This window comes from Centruroides sculpturatus, unplaced genomic scaffold (genome assembly GCF_000671375.1).
Source record: "Centruroides sculpturatus isolate CEXI.00-Female unplaced genomic scaffold, Cexi_2.0 scaffold454, whole genome shotgun sequence".
Taxonomy (NCBI): Eukaryota; Metazoa; Arthropoda; class Arachnida; order Scorpiones; family Buthidae; genus Centruroides; species Centruroides sculpturatus.
In genome coordinates, this window is record NW_019384681.1 from 182,795 (window position 1) to 198,292 (window position 15,498).

A 15,498-nucleotide genomic window follows, 5' to 3' on the forward strand; every position below is an offset into this window, starting at 1 on the left:
TACTTAAATTCAATATAAAAGAAGGACAAAAACGAGTACAATAAGCTAAAACCTCGTGCAACCAGAAACCGCTACAAGTATTGCTTATTCCTATACTTTTAGCCCAACTTTGGCAAAAAGTCTCGGTCGACGGTACAAATGGACCTAACGTCATTAAATAAGGTTTATCGCTTAACATTCTAGTATTAACAAAAAATGGCGTTAGAGACTGCAAGGTTACGTCTGTTCCAGATAATTCCGTCATTACGGCTTTACTGAAGTCATCCACGAATTTTTTGCATGCGGAATAAGTAGCGTAATACGGAACAGGAAAAAAGGACGAAAACGACGATATATTAACTATAACCCCTTTTTTCTTCTAATCAAACTAATTAATTTTTAATATTTAATTATAGCCTTTACATAGCTCAAAAATTTGGCATATCGTTTGGCTGTTTATGAAACATATTTTCTTTTATTTTTTGTTTTCTGCAAATTGAATTCACATACCAGGTTAGTTCATTCCGTGCTAGAAGAAAAAAATGATGATTCATGCTCTTTAACAGTGTATATTGTATAAATTTCTTTAAATAAACATAATATATAAAATATTTCAGTATTTTTTTGGCATGGAACACATTTACATTAATTTATACGGGAAAAATCGTTTTGCTTAATGAGTGTTTCGCATTACGAGTAAGCTTCTGGAACAAATGCTCGTTAAGCGAGGTTCCACTGTATTTAAATATCAGAGAGAGTGCTAATAATAGCGAGAGAGGATGATGAGTTTATAGACAAAACTTGAAAAAGCACATCATAAAGTTTTATAAAAGTACAACATGTAGATACAAGTAGCCAATAGTATTAATGTAAGTAATAAGGATGTTTTTAAAACTTTTAAATTTTTTATAAGTAAAGAAATAGTTATTTTTACATTAAAGCTGGTTTTTAAAATAAAATTGTCTTATAATTGCTGATTGACTAATTAAAGAATTGTTGAAATTAATGGTGATATAATTGTAAGTGTCAAGTTACTATTTGTATAATCTAAAAGAAATTAGGTTGAAACATTAATTGTAAATGATTTGTAGATAAAGTTGGAAAAAAAGCCAAATAAGCACTGCCCTTCGGAATAGAATAATGAAAATAGAAATACATTAGTTAAAGTGTGAAATTATTCTATTAGAGTGTAAAATAAATATTGTTAATACAGAATTTGATAAAGTTATAATTATATTTTTGAGACACCATGAAGTGTTGACACTAGACACTAAACTTTTTTACATCCATTGTCAACACTGTCCCTTTGAGACACCATCTAGTGCCAACACTTTATGGTTTCTCAAAAAATATAACAAAAAAGGGGGAAAATTTCAACACAGAAATGTTATAATTCTAATCTTTATTACAGTGATTTTTCTTAATTATAGTTATAATAGAAGATTGAAGCTTTTGCAATATAACTTTATCAATTAAAAAAATTACATTCTCAATTACACTTGAGTTTATTTCTTAAGAATCTTTCAATGAAGCAGCAGTCTCATTGAAAGATGAGTACTAATGATAGTAAAATTAATTACTATCATTGTTGATAGTAATTAATTTTACATATAAAAGTAGTTTTTAAAGAAAAAATTTTTAATGTATATAATTTTAGTTAACACAACAAAAACCATAAATCCCAGTAACAATGTTTTAATGAAATACAAAGGTTGTTACTAGAAGGACTTGGGTTTTTTGTTGTGCATTTTGTGTTACAGAACAGTCCAGTTTGCAGAGAAGTTTATTCTATTTAATTTTAGTAAATATTGGATGCTATATAAAGATCTGAATGATTATTGATGAGTTTGATACCTAAAATCTGTAAAAATACTAGTTGATAACCATAGAAAGGCTGAAATGCATTCTGGTTAAGATGTATTGCTCCTAGGAGCAATACATCTTAACCAGAAATACTGAAATACGGATACAGAAATACTGAAATATAATATACAGTAGTATATTACTATACTTGCCAACCATCTTTTTCCTTTTGTCAACACTTTTAAAGAATTTGATATTATCATATAAGCACTTCATTTAATGAGTCTAATACCAATATATAGTTTATGCTGATGATATTGTATGTATTTTTTGATTTGTTTTTTGAAACAGTGTCCTGTTTTATAATTCTAAACACTAGTAAACACTAGTATTGTGTTTTATTCCAAAAACACATGGCAAGTTTTCCATCAAATTCCTTTATTAGTTGAGTCGATATGGTACATTGTTTTGTACTCATTTCAGGCTTTGCCCCTCTTCAGTCAACTATAATACAATAATTATTATTACAGTAGAGAACTTACATAAAAAACAATGAGTACACAAACAATATATAGACCTACTGTACCTTTGATTATACTTTGTATAATTTAAAATCTTCTAAAATCTGCTTTAATCCTTTTATGGATAAACCAGTATACATTACAATTTAAAAACTTCCATAAACCTTCTCTTTCGGATAGACTGACACAATACAATGGTTAAAAATTTTTGAGTTATTTCCTCCCCTTTTTTCCCCCTTCCTTTTTTGGCATTTGCACTGGTATCTTTAGTGTTGCCACATATGACATTCGCCACCTTGTGGTCTTGCAGAAATTATTTTTTGAAAAGATTGTTTTTCACAGAAAAATTTTTTATTTGTAGTATATTGAGCAAATTTTCGTTTATTTTAAGACTTAGGTTTTTATTTATATTGTTTTTACTTTTTATAATTTCTATGGTTTCTTTAAACTTCCTGTTGTACTTTAATTTTTCTTTATGCAGTATTTCTATGTTATCTTTGTCTATATTACAGTTGTTTAGAGTACAATGTTTGTAAAATGCAGAATTTACTCTTTTGTATTTTAGGTCTGCTATGTCTAGTTTTCACACAGCAAACAAAAAGAATTGTATGTATTTTATTACAAACAACTGAAGTGAACCAGAACGACATTCTCAGATTCATTTAATTGGAAAAGAACAAAGATTGGTATTTTTATACACAGTAATTATATGTTGGTATAGGTATAAGAATTTTAGCTCAAATATGATAATTTTAAATGGCAGATATGATAAATTGAATCTTCAAGTCTGGCAAGTGCCTTACATTGGCAGTTAAATCAATCATGGCCAACTCATCATCAGAAGGAAACAAGTTACTTTTACAGTTAGATCGAATTATTGAGCAGCACTACAGTTTCTCTGCCCAAAAAAAAGAAACATCTGATTCATCACTTAAGAACATATAGGCCGTATGATATAAAATTTTCTCAAAAGAAGAAATCAAATGGTTCTTTGAGATTTGTGAGATTTTACAGATTTATAATCTTTATAAAGTAGTAAGATAGGCTGATGATGGTTTTGCCACACAGCATTGCAGGGTGTCCCATGCATTCCTGTGCAGCAAAAGGAAAAGATATTCACTATGATAAGAAAAAGTTAAAAAAGAGATAGGGAATAAATCACAATCAGAAAAATCAATGTCCTTAATAATTGCAGTGAAAGTCAATAAAGTGACTGATAGCAACTGTCATAAGTACAATAACAAAGCAAACTATAGCACAAATGCATACAGCAGGAGGCATTCATCATGCAACAATATCAAGACTCATGACAGATCAAGATGGAATGCATCAAAGGACATCATATAAATTTACACCTAGATTTATGATGTGTCCTAAAATACTTGACAGTTTTAAAACTAATGTTAAAGAGTATAAAGGTTTTGCCCCCTCTTAACAGTGTTTATGGTAATAGCTTTATAAAATATCATATGCAGAGAGAAATTAAATTTTGTTTATTAAAGGTATTTAATATAAAGCTTGTCAATATCAACGTTAATAAAAAATTGTTTCACTTTATGCTGTCAGCATTTTTATTCAAAAATCAGTGTTTTTCTACCAATGATCCAGCTATTGGTAGAAAAACACTAAAAGTTGACAAGTATGCAGTATAGAAAATTTTTTCTTCATTCACATCTATCTATAATTACAAAAACAATTCCTTTTGTTAAAATGTTTTCATTTTTAATTTTCAACCTTCACCAGTATCAATTAGAATTAAGCACAGAGTGGTCTATAACTCAATTATTTAAATATATTTTATTTACAGAATAGATAAAACCAGTTTGGAACAACTGCATATTATTATTTCCAATTTTTCCAATAAAAATGCCTAATTTATGAGTAATAGCATGCAGGCATTCCCAGTTTTAATCATTCTTAAAGTAATCTTAAAAATTTGTCTTGACTAATTGGCCAGCTAAAATAATATAGGCCTAATCTTCCACTTTTGAAACATGATCAGTTTTGCTAAAGAAGTTCTGAAAGTAATCACTAGAGGTATTGCTAGTCCACTATTTTTTTGTGTAGGAAACATTTAGAAAGCAAGCAAAACATTTTAAAAAATTAACTAAAAATATGGGATTTTATTTTGTCTTGTATTACACATCTGATAAAAGTGGCTTTTTATATCCACCAAGGAATTTCATTAACTTGACTGCACATTAAAAAATTATAGAACATATTAAGCCTGCATTACTACTGTATTGCTATATGTTTGTTATATTAATTCTGCATACTAAGCAGGATTAATATAACAAACATAAACATAGCAATAATGATGACAATGACAGGACTGTCATTACGATTTGATTGTAAATGTATTCTGCAGAATTTTAATTATGCAGTACTGAGTACTGCATAATCAACAGTCTATAGAATTAAAAAAATTGCAGTACTGAGTATTGGCAAATTCAATATGCTGTAGTAAAATATAATCAGTTTGTATGACATAAATAGGGGTTATTGATGACATTCTCCTGGTCATAGTTTCAATTTTTGTCATTCTTTTTACTTAGCTAAAAAAAATTACATCATAGTTTTGTTTTTTTAATTTCAATTAGAGATGGGCAAATATCATCTTTTTTGAATTCAAATATTAACCAGATCTATTTATTATTTAACCTGTTTTATTTATTTCAATATATTAGTAAAGTAAAACAAAAAGTAAAAAGAAAATCAATTTACTAAATTTTAAGAACTGAAAATTTAACCTTTTAATTTTGACTGAGGTTTAAAGAACAGTAGTATTTTTTTTAGATACTCTTAGCTATAATAGATTAACAAATAAATGTTCTCATACATGCCTACTGCAGATTTTTATTTAGGGAAACAAATTTGAAAACATTCAGAATCTAGTTTGCTTCTTTTCATGTCGTAAATTAAACCAAAGAACTAAAAAGGCTCTCTGTATGCAGTGGCAGATACAATACCATTGACACAAAAAAAATTTAAATTTGTTTGAACTTCAAAACATTGCTTTTAAAAAACATGGCACATGCGTGGAAATATTTGTACAAGAAATTCAAATGAAGTCAATCAATCGCATGAATTTGATATATTCAAAGTTTAAAGTCAAGCATCATCATTCTAGCATTCCAATTTTTGGAAGTCAGTTTTGTTAAACACCTGAGGCAGGCCTTGGCAAAGGCCGAAAACATTTGAAAATTACATTAAAGTTCAATTACTGGTTAAACGGTTTTGTGTGTGATAGTTTATTTTTAAAAAACATTTATAATGGAAAATATGGTTTATTAGACAATCTGCACTACTATTATCATGTGTATGTTAATAAAAGGTATTTATTAATTATTCAAATATTTTAATTTGAGTTAGTCCCTTTTGGGTACTTCTGGATCCACCACTGCATAGGGCCCAATACTGGAGGTATTCATAGATTTCAAATTTATTTTTTATCAACACAGTACTTGAGTATTCACATATTTATTTTCTCATCTCTAATTTCAATTAAATAATCATTATTAATACATTTTTCAATATCCTATAAATTAGTAAAACAAAAAAAATCAAAACTGCAACATAATTTTTTTTTAACTTACTAAAAGAATTACAAAAATGAAAACTATGACAAGGAGAATGTCATTGATAATCCTATTTCATACATCATACAAACTGATTAAATTTTACTACAGCATATTGTACTTAATACGATTATTGAATTCCCTCCTTCCTCACTTAGATATCTGTTTGTCAGACAGCAGTATCATAACAGTTATGTGTAAATAATTTGTATGTGAACTCTTCTAAAATATATTATTTGTAAACTGAAATTTAAAATATTCAGATATGTAAAATATTGTTCTGAATCAACTCCTCTTAAAAATAATTTAATTTTTTCTCCCACTTCTCTTTTTGAAGAGTGATCCAATATTGAATGGACTAAATATACATGACTGTTTTTGTATTTTCATTTATTTCAAAATAAGTGAGTTTCAGATTAAAATTTTATACATTCATTGTATTATTTAATAAACAATGTAAAAAATATTTTATTATGCCATCCTTTTTTTCTTAAAAAGGACAAGTTGCATAATTCCAAAAATTAGCTAACACTGACATAGAAATATTAAAAGATCATAGAATAAATTTGCTTTTGTTTTAACTTCTTGTTGCTCTCTTAACTTATAAGTTATTTTTGGATAAACATTACTATACTCCAAGGAATTACTTAATTTATTAAAATCAAAATTAAGAAACAGTGTGTGTAAACTTTTTAACATCCAAAATTTATTTTTTTAAGGAAAAAAAAAATAGTTTTACAAATATTATTTAGGAAGAAATTAAAAAGTGGGCATCATAGTAACTCAATTGAATAATTTCAATGCAACAGTCATTTGGATTATTCTTACCATCCTGAATAAAAAGCTGCAAGTAAGATTGATTGCAAGCCAGATGATTAGATAGTATCATATAGTAGTATTTGTAAATGTGATATATTATATATTACATTTACAAATATTAAAATATGCTGTTTTTATATTTAAAAAATATAAAAACAGCATCTTTTATTTTTCTAGCAATTAACTTGTGTACTTTAAAAATATTTTCCATACTATAAGAAACACTGCTATGTAAACATCAATTTTAATATAATGAATTCTTACTAATCCAAACCTGTGCTAATCTGAACTCCATTTAATCCAAATCAATTTAGTTCAATTTTCTGCTAAATATTCCAATCAAAAACTAATCATATAGATTTTTTAAAAACATGTACAGTACATATTAATTTTACAGTTTAGGTATTAAAATGTGTAGTACACAAGTATAAAAATTTTTTAAATACATATTTGTTTACAGTCTAATTTGACTTTTCACTAACCCAAAACAATCCTCATGCAATAATCAGTTTGGATTAGCAAGAGTGCACTATATATATATATACTGTACTACATAAAAAGTTGTTTTCATTATTTTCTTCTCCAAGAATTTTTAATACAAAAGCACAGTTAATTTATTAGAAGGATATGATATTAGAATTAAGAATATATATCAGGTCAGTCCATAAGTTCGTGCGCATTTTTATCTACAAAAAAAGCAACAAAAATTTTTAATTAAATCTTATTTCAATCTATAATGTATTCACCATTATTTTGTACAATTTCTTGCCATCTTGATGGTAGCTTTTTAATCCCGTCTTTGTAAAATGATTTCGGTTTTGAATCAAAATATTCAGAAATAGCCTTTCTCATCCTCAAAAGTTTTTCTTTTAAAAAATTCTGCAAACTGCAAAAAAAAAATGATAATCACTGGGAGCAATATCTGGCAAATATGGTGGATGAGGTAAAATTTCCCAGTTGAAGCTTTTGAGTTGAGCAGTTGATGTTGTTGTCAGTTAGCTATTGACAGTTCATGTGGACAGTTAGCATTTTCCTAGCTTTGAAACTTTTCTGACTTGTGGTAGATGTCTATGAACAGTTCCATGGGATGAATTTAAACGTTCCGCAATTTCATCNCAGGGGGCTACAGTTTGGGGGGATCGCCACCTCTTCATTCGGAGGGTAAATCTTACCATTCGGACTTTTACAGAGCTGTAGAGCATATTGATAGGAACAAAAAAGTCAAAGGAACCGTGCCTCATGGAAATTTGTAAAGAACGCCCACTAGGGGGCATTCCTGGCTACTAGTTCCTTTAGAACCTTTTCTTGATCAATTGGTTACTGGAGATGAAAAGTGAATCCTCTATAATAATGTGATGAGAAAAAGACAATGGACGAATCACATCAAGCAGCCAAAAACTGGCTGCAAAAGGTGGGTTGCATCCAAAAAATTTCTTTTGTCTGGGATATGTCAGGTATAATTCACTTTGAGCTGTTAGAACCTAATCAAACAATTACAGCTCAAATGTATTGTGAGAAATTGAAAAAAAATTGACCATCATTACTGAATAGAAACAGGTTCTCTTGCAAAATGACAATGCCAGACCACACGATGCAAAAATAACTGTACAGAAACTCAAAAGCTACAAATTTTATCTCATCCACCATATTCACCAGATATTGCTCTAAATGATTATCATCTTTTTTGCAGTTTGCAGAATTTTTTAAAAGGGAAAACTTTTGAGGATGAGAACAACAAAAAAGGCTATTTCTGAATATTTTGATTCAAAACTGAAATCATTTTATAAAGACAGGATTAAAAAGCTACCATCAAGATGACAAGAAATTGTACAAAACAATAGTGAATACATTATAGATTGAAATAAAATTTAATTAAAATTTTTTGTTGCTTTTTTTGTAGATAAAAATTGATATGCATGAACTTATGACTGATCTGATATTTCAGGGGTTATTTGTAAAAAATTTTGTTTGATTCTGTGCAATTGTTTCTTTTTGGTGTCCCATCAAATATGGAAAATTTAAAGCAGAATTTTTGGAATATTTTGCTTTTTTATTACCAAAAAAATAAAAATGCTGTTAAAGTAAAAAAAAAAAAATTGTGTGACATGTATGAAGATGTGTTGACAGAACAATAGTACCAAAACTGGTTCACAAAATTTTGTTCTGGCAATTTCAATATTGAAAATGTATCATGTTCTGGAAGGCCAGTTGAAGCTGATGAAGACAAAATAAAGGTATTGATTGAAGCAAACCGCCAAATAACAACACAAGAAATCACTAAGAAAAGTTTCTGAAACTGAACCATTTATGATCACTTAAAATGACTCTGTTTCGTTTCAAAGCTTGATATATGGGTTATGCTTGTTCTTAAAGAAAGATATGCTCTCTTTGGTGGAATTTTAAAGAAATTATTTTTTTTTGAGCTTCTACCAGACAATTTCACAATTAATTTGAAAGTGTATTGTCATCAAATGGACAAATTGAGTGATACCATCAAACAGAAAAGGCCAGAATTGATCAACAGAAAAGGTGTAGTGTTTCAACATGATAATGCCAGATCTCACACAAGTTTGGTAACCCATAAGAAACTGTTACAGCTTGGATGGGATGTGCTACCATACCCAATATTCACCAGATCTGGCAACCTCAAATTATTACTTGTTCTGGTCTTTACAAAATTTTTTAAACAGTAAAACATTTACTTCAAATGAAAATGTCAAAAATCAATTGGATCAGTTTTTTGTAAGCAAAGATCAAAACTTTTATGAATGTGGAATCATGCTACTAACAGAAAGATGGCAACAGATATTTGACCAAAACATTAATATATAATTCAATAAAATATTTATATATTACAAGAAAATTGCTTTTTTTCCAAAAAAAAAAACGAAATTACTTTCTGAACAACCCAATATTATGCAAGAAATTCTTGCCTGACAAAGATGATAATACATTGTCAAAAGTACTTGTGTATATACTTCACATTTATAATAAAAAATAATTAATACCAAAAGACAGTTTGTTTAACATGTTAATATAACAAATTTCTTTAAGAATTAAATAAAAAAATAAATAACTAAAAGTCTGTAATGTTTTGTATTCTTTTACAATGTAAGTTAGCAGTTACTTTCAGATATTTGAATACAGTATCAAGTTTTACAGAATTCTTTGATCAATTTGTTAAGAATTGACATTATCATAATTTGCATTGCAACATCATTTATTAGCTAAATCAATAAAAAAATGACAATTTCTTTTTTTTACAAAAGTGTTCACTTTAAAACCAATTAAAATAAGATGACATAAGATACTTTTAAATAGAAAACTTTTATATTTTGCATGCTTTAGACAAAAAAAATTGAAGCTGACTTAATACTGGAATTTTTAGGCATTGCTTTTAATATTAAACAATTTAAAATTCCTTACCCAAGGATGGAAATATTATAATATATTCAGTATTGCATTGTGGACATGAAACACTTGTTCTACTATTGCCTGACTGTTTTGAATCAATCCAATCTTCTAGACAAATCTGATGAACCCATTTTGTTGTTCCACGACACTGGCATGGCTGCAACCATTCAGCATCAAGATCATCATCATCTACTGCTAAACATACCCAACAAGTACGTCTACTGTAATTAAATAATAAAATATATTAAAATTAATTTTGAAAATTATTTTGAAATTTATGATAAAAATAATTTTATTAATTAAAAACAATATTATATAAGCAATTTATACTATAAAGTATAATTATTAAAAAAAATCATTGAAAACATTATTAGTCATCAATTATAGCCAACTCACCAAATAAACCATATCCAGTTCATAAGCCAGCAGAAAAATTCTTTCTACGAACGTTTTCGTCTATATTTAATAGACATTCTATTTGACTAGCCGTTAGTTCTATATTGTCAATACCTGAGAATGTCTATTACATATAGACGAAAACGTTCGTAGAAAAAATTTTTTTGCTAGCTTATGAACTGGATATGGTTTATTTGGTGAGTTGGATATTATTAGTCATCAATATTAATAGATAATTTTAATCAGGGTTGCAGAGTCTGTACACAAATGCTTTGACTCAAACTCTTTTCAGACTCTGACTCCTTTATTTATATATCAATTAGGATATAAATCATATCTGTGTTAATTACATACTTTTTATATCAACTGAATACTTGCAATATATAAGGCATTTCATCACTCTCAATGTGAATCATCAGACTATTTTTTAGAACCATAACCTATTAAAGATCAGAGTGGGCCAGGAAACATGATAGAATGATACACAGAAGACTGACTTCAACATTGGTTCAGGAAAGAACTAGAAACAATATACTGATGGAAGAGAATATAATTAATGAGAGCAGAAGGTATACAAATAAACAAATTGTATACATAGAGTTGTAGGATTCCATGCTGAGACAATAGAAATGACCTTATTAACATTAAATATTTATTGAATAATTAAAAACAAAAATAGATATATTTAAATATTTGGCCTTTCTTTCAAAACAGTAACATTACAAACTGGTGTTCAGTACACAATCTCTTTTACATAACCCACTTGACATAATTCCACTAGATAGAAATCCAGTGGAATTATGTCAAGTGATCTAGGGGCCAGGGCATGGTACACAAAGCCAATCCATCATTCAGGAAACATTGTATCAAGTAAATTATGCAAGGAAATGGTCTAGTGAGAAAATTCATCATCCTGTTGAAACAGTACCTGGCAGGAAATCAGTTATTGATTGGACATTCTTCACGTAACTAAAGGAGCAAGCACATACCGAGAGCCACTGAATGTATGCAAAAAATTTCAGCTTTNGCAGTCCTTACACTAATTACAGTTTGATTATGAACAGTATTTAATTTTTTGGCTGCATTTGTAGCATTCTCATCACTTAAAAATAAAAAGTATAAAACATGTCTCTTATATTCATCTGTTACTTCCATTTTAACGAAAATAAACAACTGAAATGTTCCCAATTCTGAACAGCATTATATGAATGAGATCCAATTTAACACTTCAGTGTAAAAAGTATCACATTAGACTGGCATTTTTAACAGCAAAACAAGATTTTTCTCAAGGTCATAAAATATGCACAAACTTATGGACTGACCTGATATTACACAAATTATTCATACAAATTGAGAAATATATATCTTGATTACTTCAATTTAGTAAAAATTTCCATAACTTAAATTTTTGATTTATTAACTGTAATTGCTTTTTTTGTTAATAATTAAACAATAATTGTGCTTTGATGTTATTGAACTGTTTTCTGTGTTGCACAGAAATTATTTTGTAATAACAAAAGTACTTGAATTACTAAAAATGAATGTTTAATAATGATTTATGATATTCATATCTTCAAATTAAAATTCATCATTTGATGTTAAAACAATGTTTTGTGTATAACTTATGTGCCTATATCCACACCAGATATATACCTAATTACTGTAAGTAGATTTTATAATTGTAATAATTCATACAGGTTTCAATGGTTTTTTATATTAAAGCCAAATGATTGATGGATTAGTTCAGGTTATATTATTACTATTACTATAAATAATTATATGGTAAGTTATTTGACACTAGTAGTAGTGGTTTGTGCCATACTGATCACAAATTTTAAGTAAATTAATTTTTCTGAAAAAATATTGGGCCATACTATACTGATCACTAAATTAAATTAATTTTTCAGAAAATTTTTTAATAATTTTTTAAAATAAAAATTTTTTGAGTAAATTAAAACATGACAATTTTGAAATAATATTTTAACACTCGTTCCTTCAAATACTTTTTGGAAAGGATGGAATTTAATTTTTTTTAAATATATGAAAAATATACTTACAATTCATCTTATTAAATGTTGAGGTTTGATGACTGTTGAAACCTCTCGATTCTGATGAAAAATTACTCCTTATACGAAGGCAGTTTTTGTTTTCAAGCTCCGATGTCCATAAAAAAGACAAGTGTAAATAACAAAATGAATTTATTACTAAAAGTTAGGTACAAACATGGTTACCTTTCGACATAATCACTGAAGATTGAGGCATTTGTCCTATCTGTGGACGAACTTTTCCATCCCCTTGTCATAGAATGTTGCACCAATGACTTGAGATGGGCCCTAACATTGTTTCGAAAATCATCATTAGTCTCGAACCTCTGCCCTCCTAGCCACTTTTCCTGTTCAGGAAAGAGGTGGAAGTCTTCACACTTTAAAAAGTTTTAAGCTGGGTGGAAGTCTTTGCCATCTTTAAACACCCAGTGTATAGCCCTAATTTAGCACCCATCAACTTTTACCTCTTTTCTGAGCAGAAAAAGTGGGTAGCCACGGCAGAGGTTCAAGACTGATGACGATCTTCAAAAGAACATTAGGATCCATCTCAAGTCATTGGCGGCAACATTCTATGACAAGGGGATGGAAAAGCTCATCCACAGATAGGACAAATGCCTCAATCTTCACGGTGATTATATTGAAAAGTAACCATAATTTTGGTAATAAATTCATTTTGTTATTTACACTTGTCTTTTTTTTATGGACAATTGGAGCTTGAAAAAAAAAAAAACAGCCTATGTATAATCAATCTATCAATTTAAAATCATCAATTATCCATTTTCCATCTTCCACTTAACAATTTTAAAAAAGCTAATGAAGAAAGAATGTTATAAAAAAGTTAGGTAACTAAGGTAATTGAGTACAATTCTAAAAGAAACAAGAAAAAAAAAAAAAAATACAACTCTAAAAGCTTACAAATCTTATTGTACTTTGCATGTGGTTTGAAAACTATTACATTAGTAATGTTTTCAGTCCACTTCTAGGATCTTCCTCAGGCAGAACCTTCTAAAATCTACTCTTTCCAACACTATTGGTGTTCTACTTTGGAATGCAAACGACTTCAATGCATTTGAATTTAGAACCAAAGAGAAGGCATGGAAAACTATGTTTGACCTAACATTATGGCAAACAACGTAGGTGCACGTGATTGGATAAATATAAGGAAAAATTTATAAAAAAAGAAAAATGTTCAAAATTTGAATGTGTTGAAGTCACATGTATTCCAAAACGAAACACTACTAGTACCAGAAAGAGTTGATTTTAGAAGGTTCTGCCTGAAGAATGTCCTAGAAGTAGACCAAAAATGTTAGTAACGTAATAGTTTTTAAACCATATGCAAGTGCAATAAGGTTTATAAGTTTTATTTATGATCAATGCTTTGTTGTTAGAAGATTATCTTAATGAGTACAAGTCTTTGTATTCTCCTCAAATCTGCTTTGAAAAGCACCAATATTCTCAAAATCCTGGATATGCCACTGTTTCCAAACATAATTTTATTTAAGCAAAACAAACTTAAATGAAGATAATAGAAAAAATATAAATTAAGTTTTAGTAATAATAATGTTTTACTATGCAATTTATTAAATATGTGAATTAAACATAAAATTCTCAAAGTTCAGCCGCTTCTACTTCTGTCTTCTATATGTGAATGTCTTCTGTCTCTATCCATATATGATAAACACACTGTCTGTTTTCAGTGTATCAAGTATAGCATAGCTACTAAACAATATCATATACACCTTATATATTATTGTAGAAGGATTTTGGATTATGTAATTATGTAAATATATCTTCTATCTTTATACTATCTATACAGTTCAACTTCGGTTGCGTAGTACAGTTTATCTTTGATATACTGATTAATCAAGTTTTATTAATATTTGAAAAGTTTTTGCGTTAAAATAATTTTGTCACAATATACAATTTTCATATACTTACGAATAATTTTTTATTGCTATTTAATTTTAATCTGAAAATCTACAAAGATTACAGTTTAAGTTAATTATAATATTCACATTACGTAAACACATAATTGTCACAATGCCTTAAATATTACATATGAAAGAAATCACAAACCTTTCTGTATCAGATTCATGTACACCTAAAGCATTATTCGGAGGAAGACTAGACATATTTGTTTTAAGTTAAAACTGAAAATACGAAAAAATTTAAATTGCAAAGTAATAAGCTAATCTTTCAAAATTAAACCATTAAAAAAATTTACTTATTTACATTAATACCAAATGAGAAATCGCATTTTAAAAATCCAATTTTCAAAGATATTACTTTCATATGAAAAACAGATGATATTTATCACATTTTTGCTATCAGCGACACCTCTGAATTTTTAACATCTTATAGAATAATTTAAATATTTTAATTCTTCAATGATTATAGATTAATGACTATTTTCACTATTATAATAAATTGGATTAATTGATTGACAATTGTTAAATAAAAATTTTAAATAATTAACAATATATAGAATAGTTAAATACGCAGACGGCCAGATTGACAAGCGGCTAGTGTTTAGTAGTTTTATTCACTCGGCCACTGATGAGTACTGTACAACCGCTCCGGGAGACGTGTAATCGAATCTGGTCGGATAGAAAACCACCAAAATTTTTTGGGGAGTGCGGATGTGTCGGGCCCCGGCTGCCCCATTGTTGGCCTGGCCAAACACATAATGGGCTTGTTAAAAAGGGAAAAGGGGGAGTTAAAACGAAAAAAATAATATATATTTAGATGTTTAGAACAATCAAAAAATACAGGTATATACAGTATACATTTTTCTTCTAAACATTTTTTTTTCGATAAAATACTAAATTATGATATATAGCATTTGGTATTTTCTCGTATTGAGACTGATAAATATCGAAATAAATCAGAATATATTTTCTTCCTAATGTCGTATTCATATTTTATTGATCATATTTATTATAT

General features: G+C 28.2%; 1 protein-coding gene across 1 annotated transcript in view; it reads right to left on the reverse strand.

Annotated features, from left to right (window-relative positions):
- Positions 1-14,858, reverse strand: part of LOC111626974 (E3 ubiquitin-protein ligase MARCH5-like) — a 43,772-nt gene extending 28,914 nt beyond the window's left edge. Inside the window, exons 1-3 of the mRNA XM_023370517.1 lie at positions 14,780-14,858; positions 14,632-14,705; positions 10,127-10,335 (exon numbers count right to left, since the gene is read on the reverse strand). Coding sequence (XP_023226285.1) covers positions 10,127-10,335; positions 14,632-14,687 — 265 coding nt within the window. The 5' untranslated portion in view covers positions 14,688-14,705; positions 14,780-14,858. The remainder of the gene's footprint in view (positions 1-10,126; positions 10,336-14,631; positions 14,706-14,779) is intronic.
- Positions 14,859-15,498: the final 640 nt, after the last annotated feature.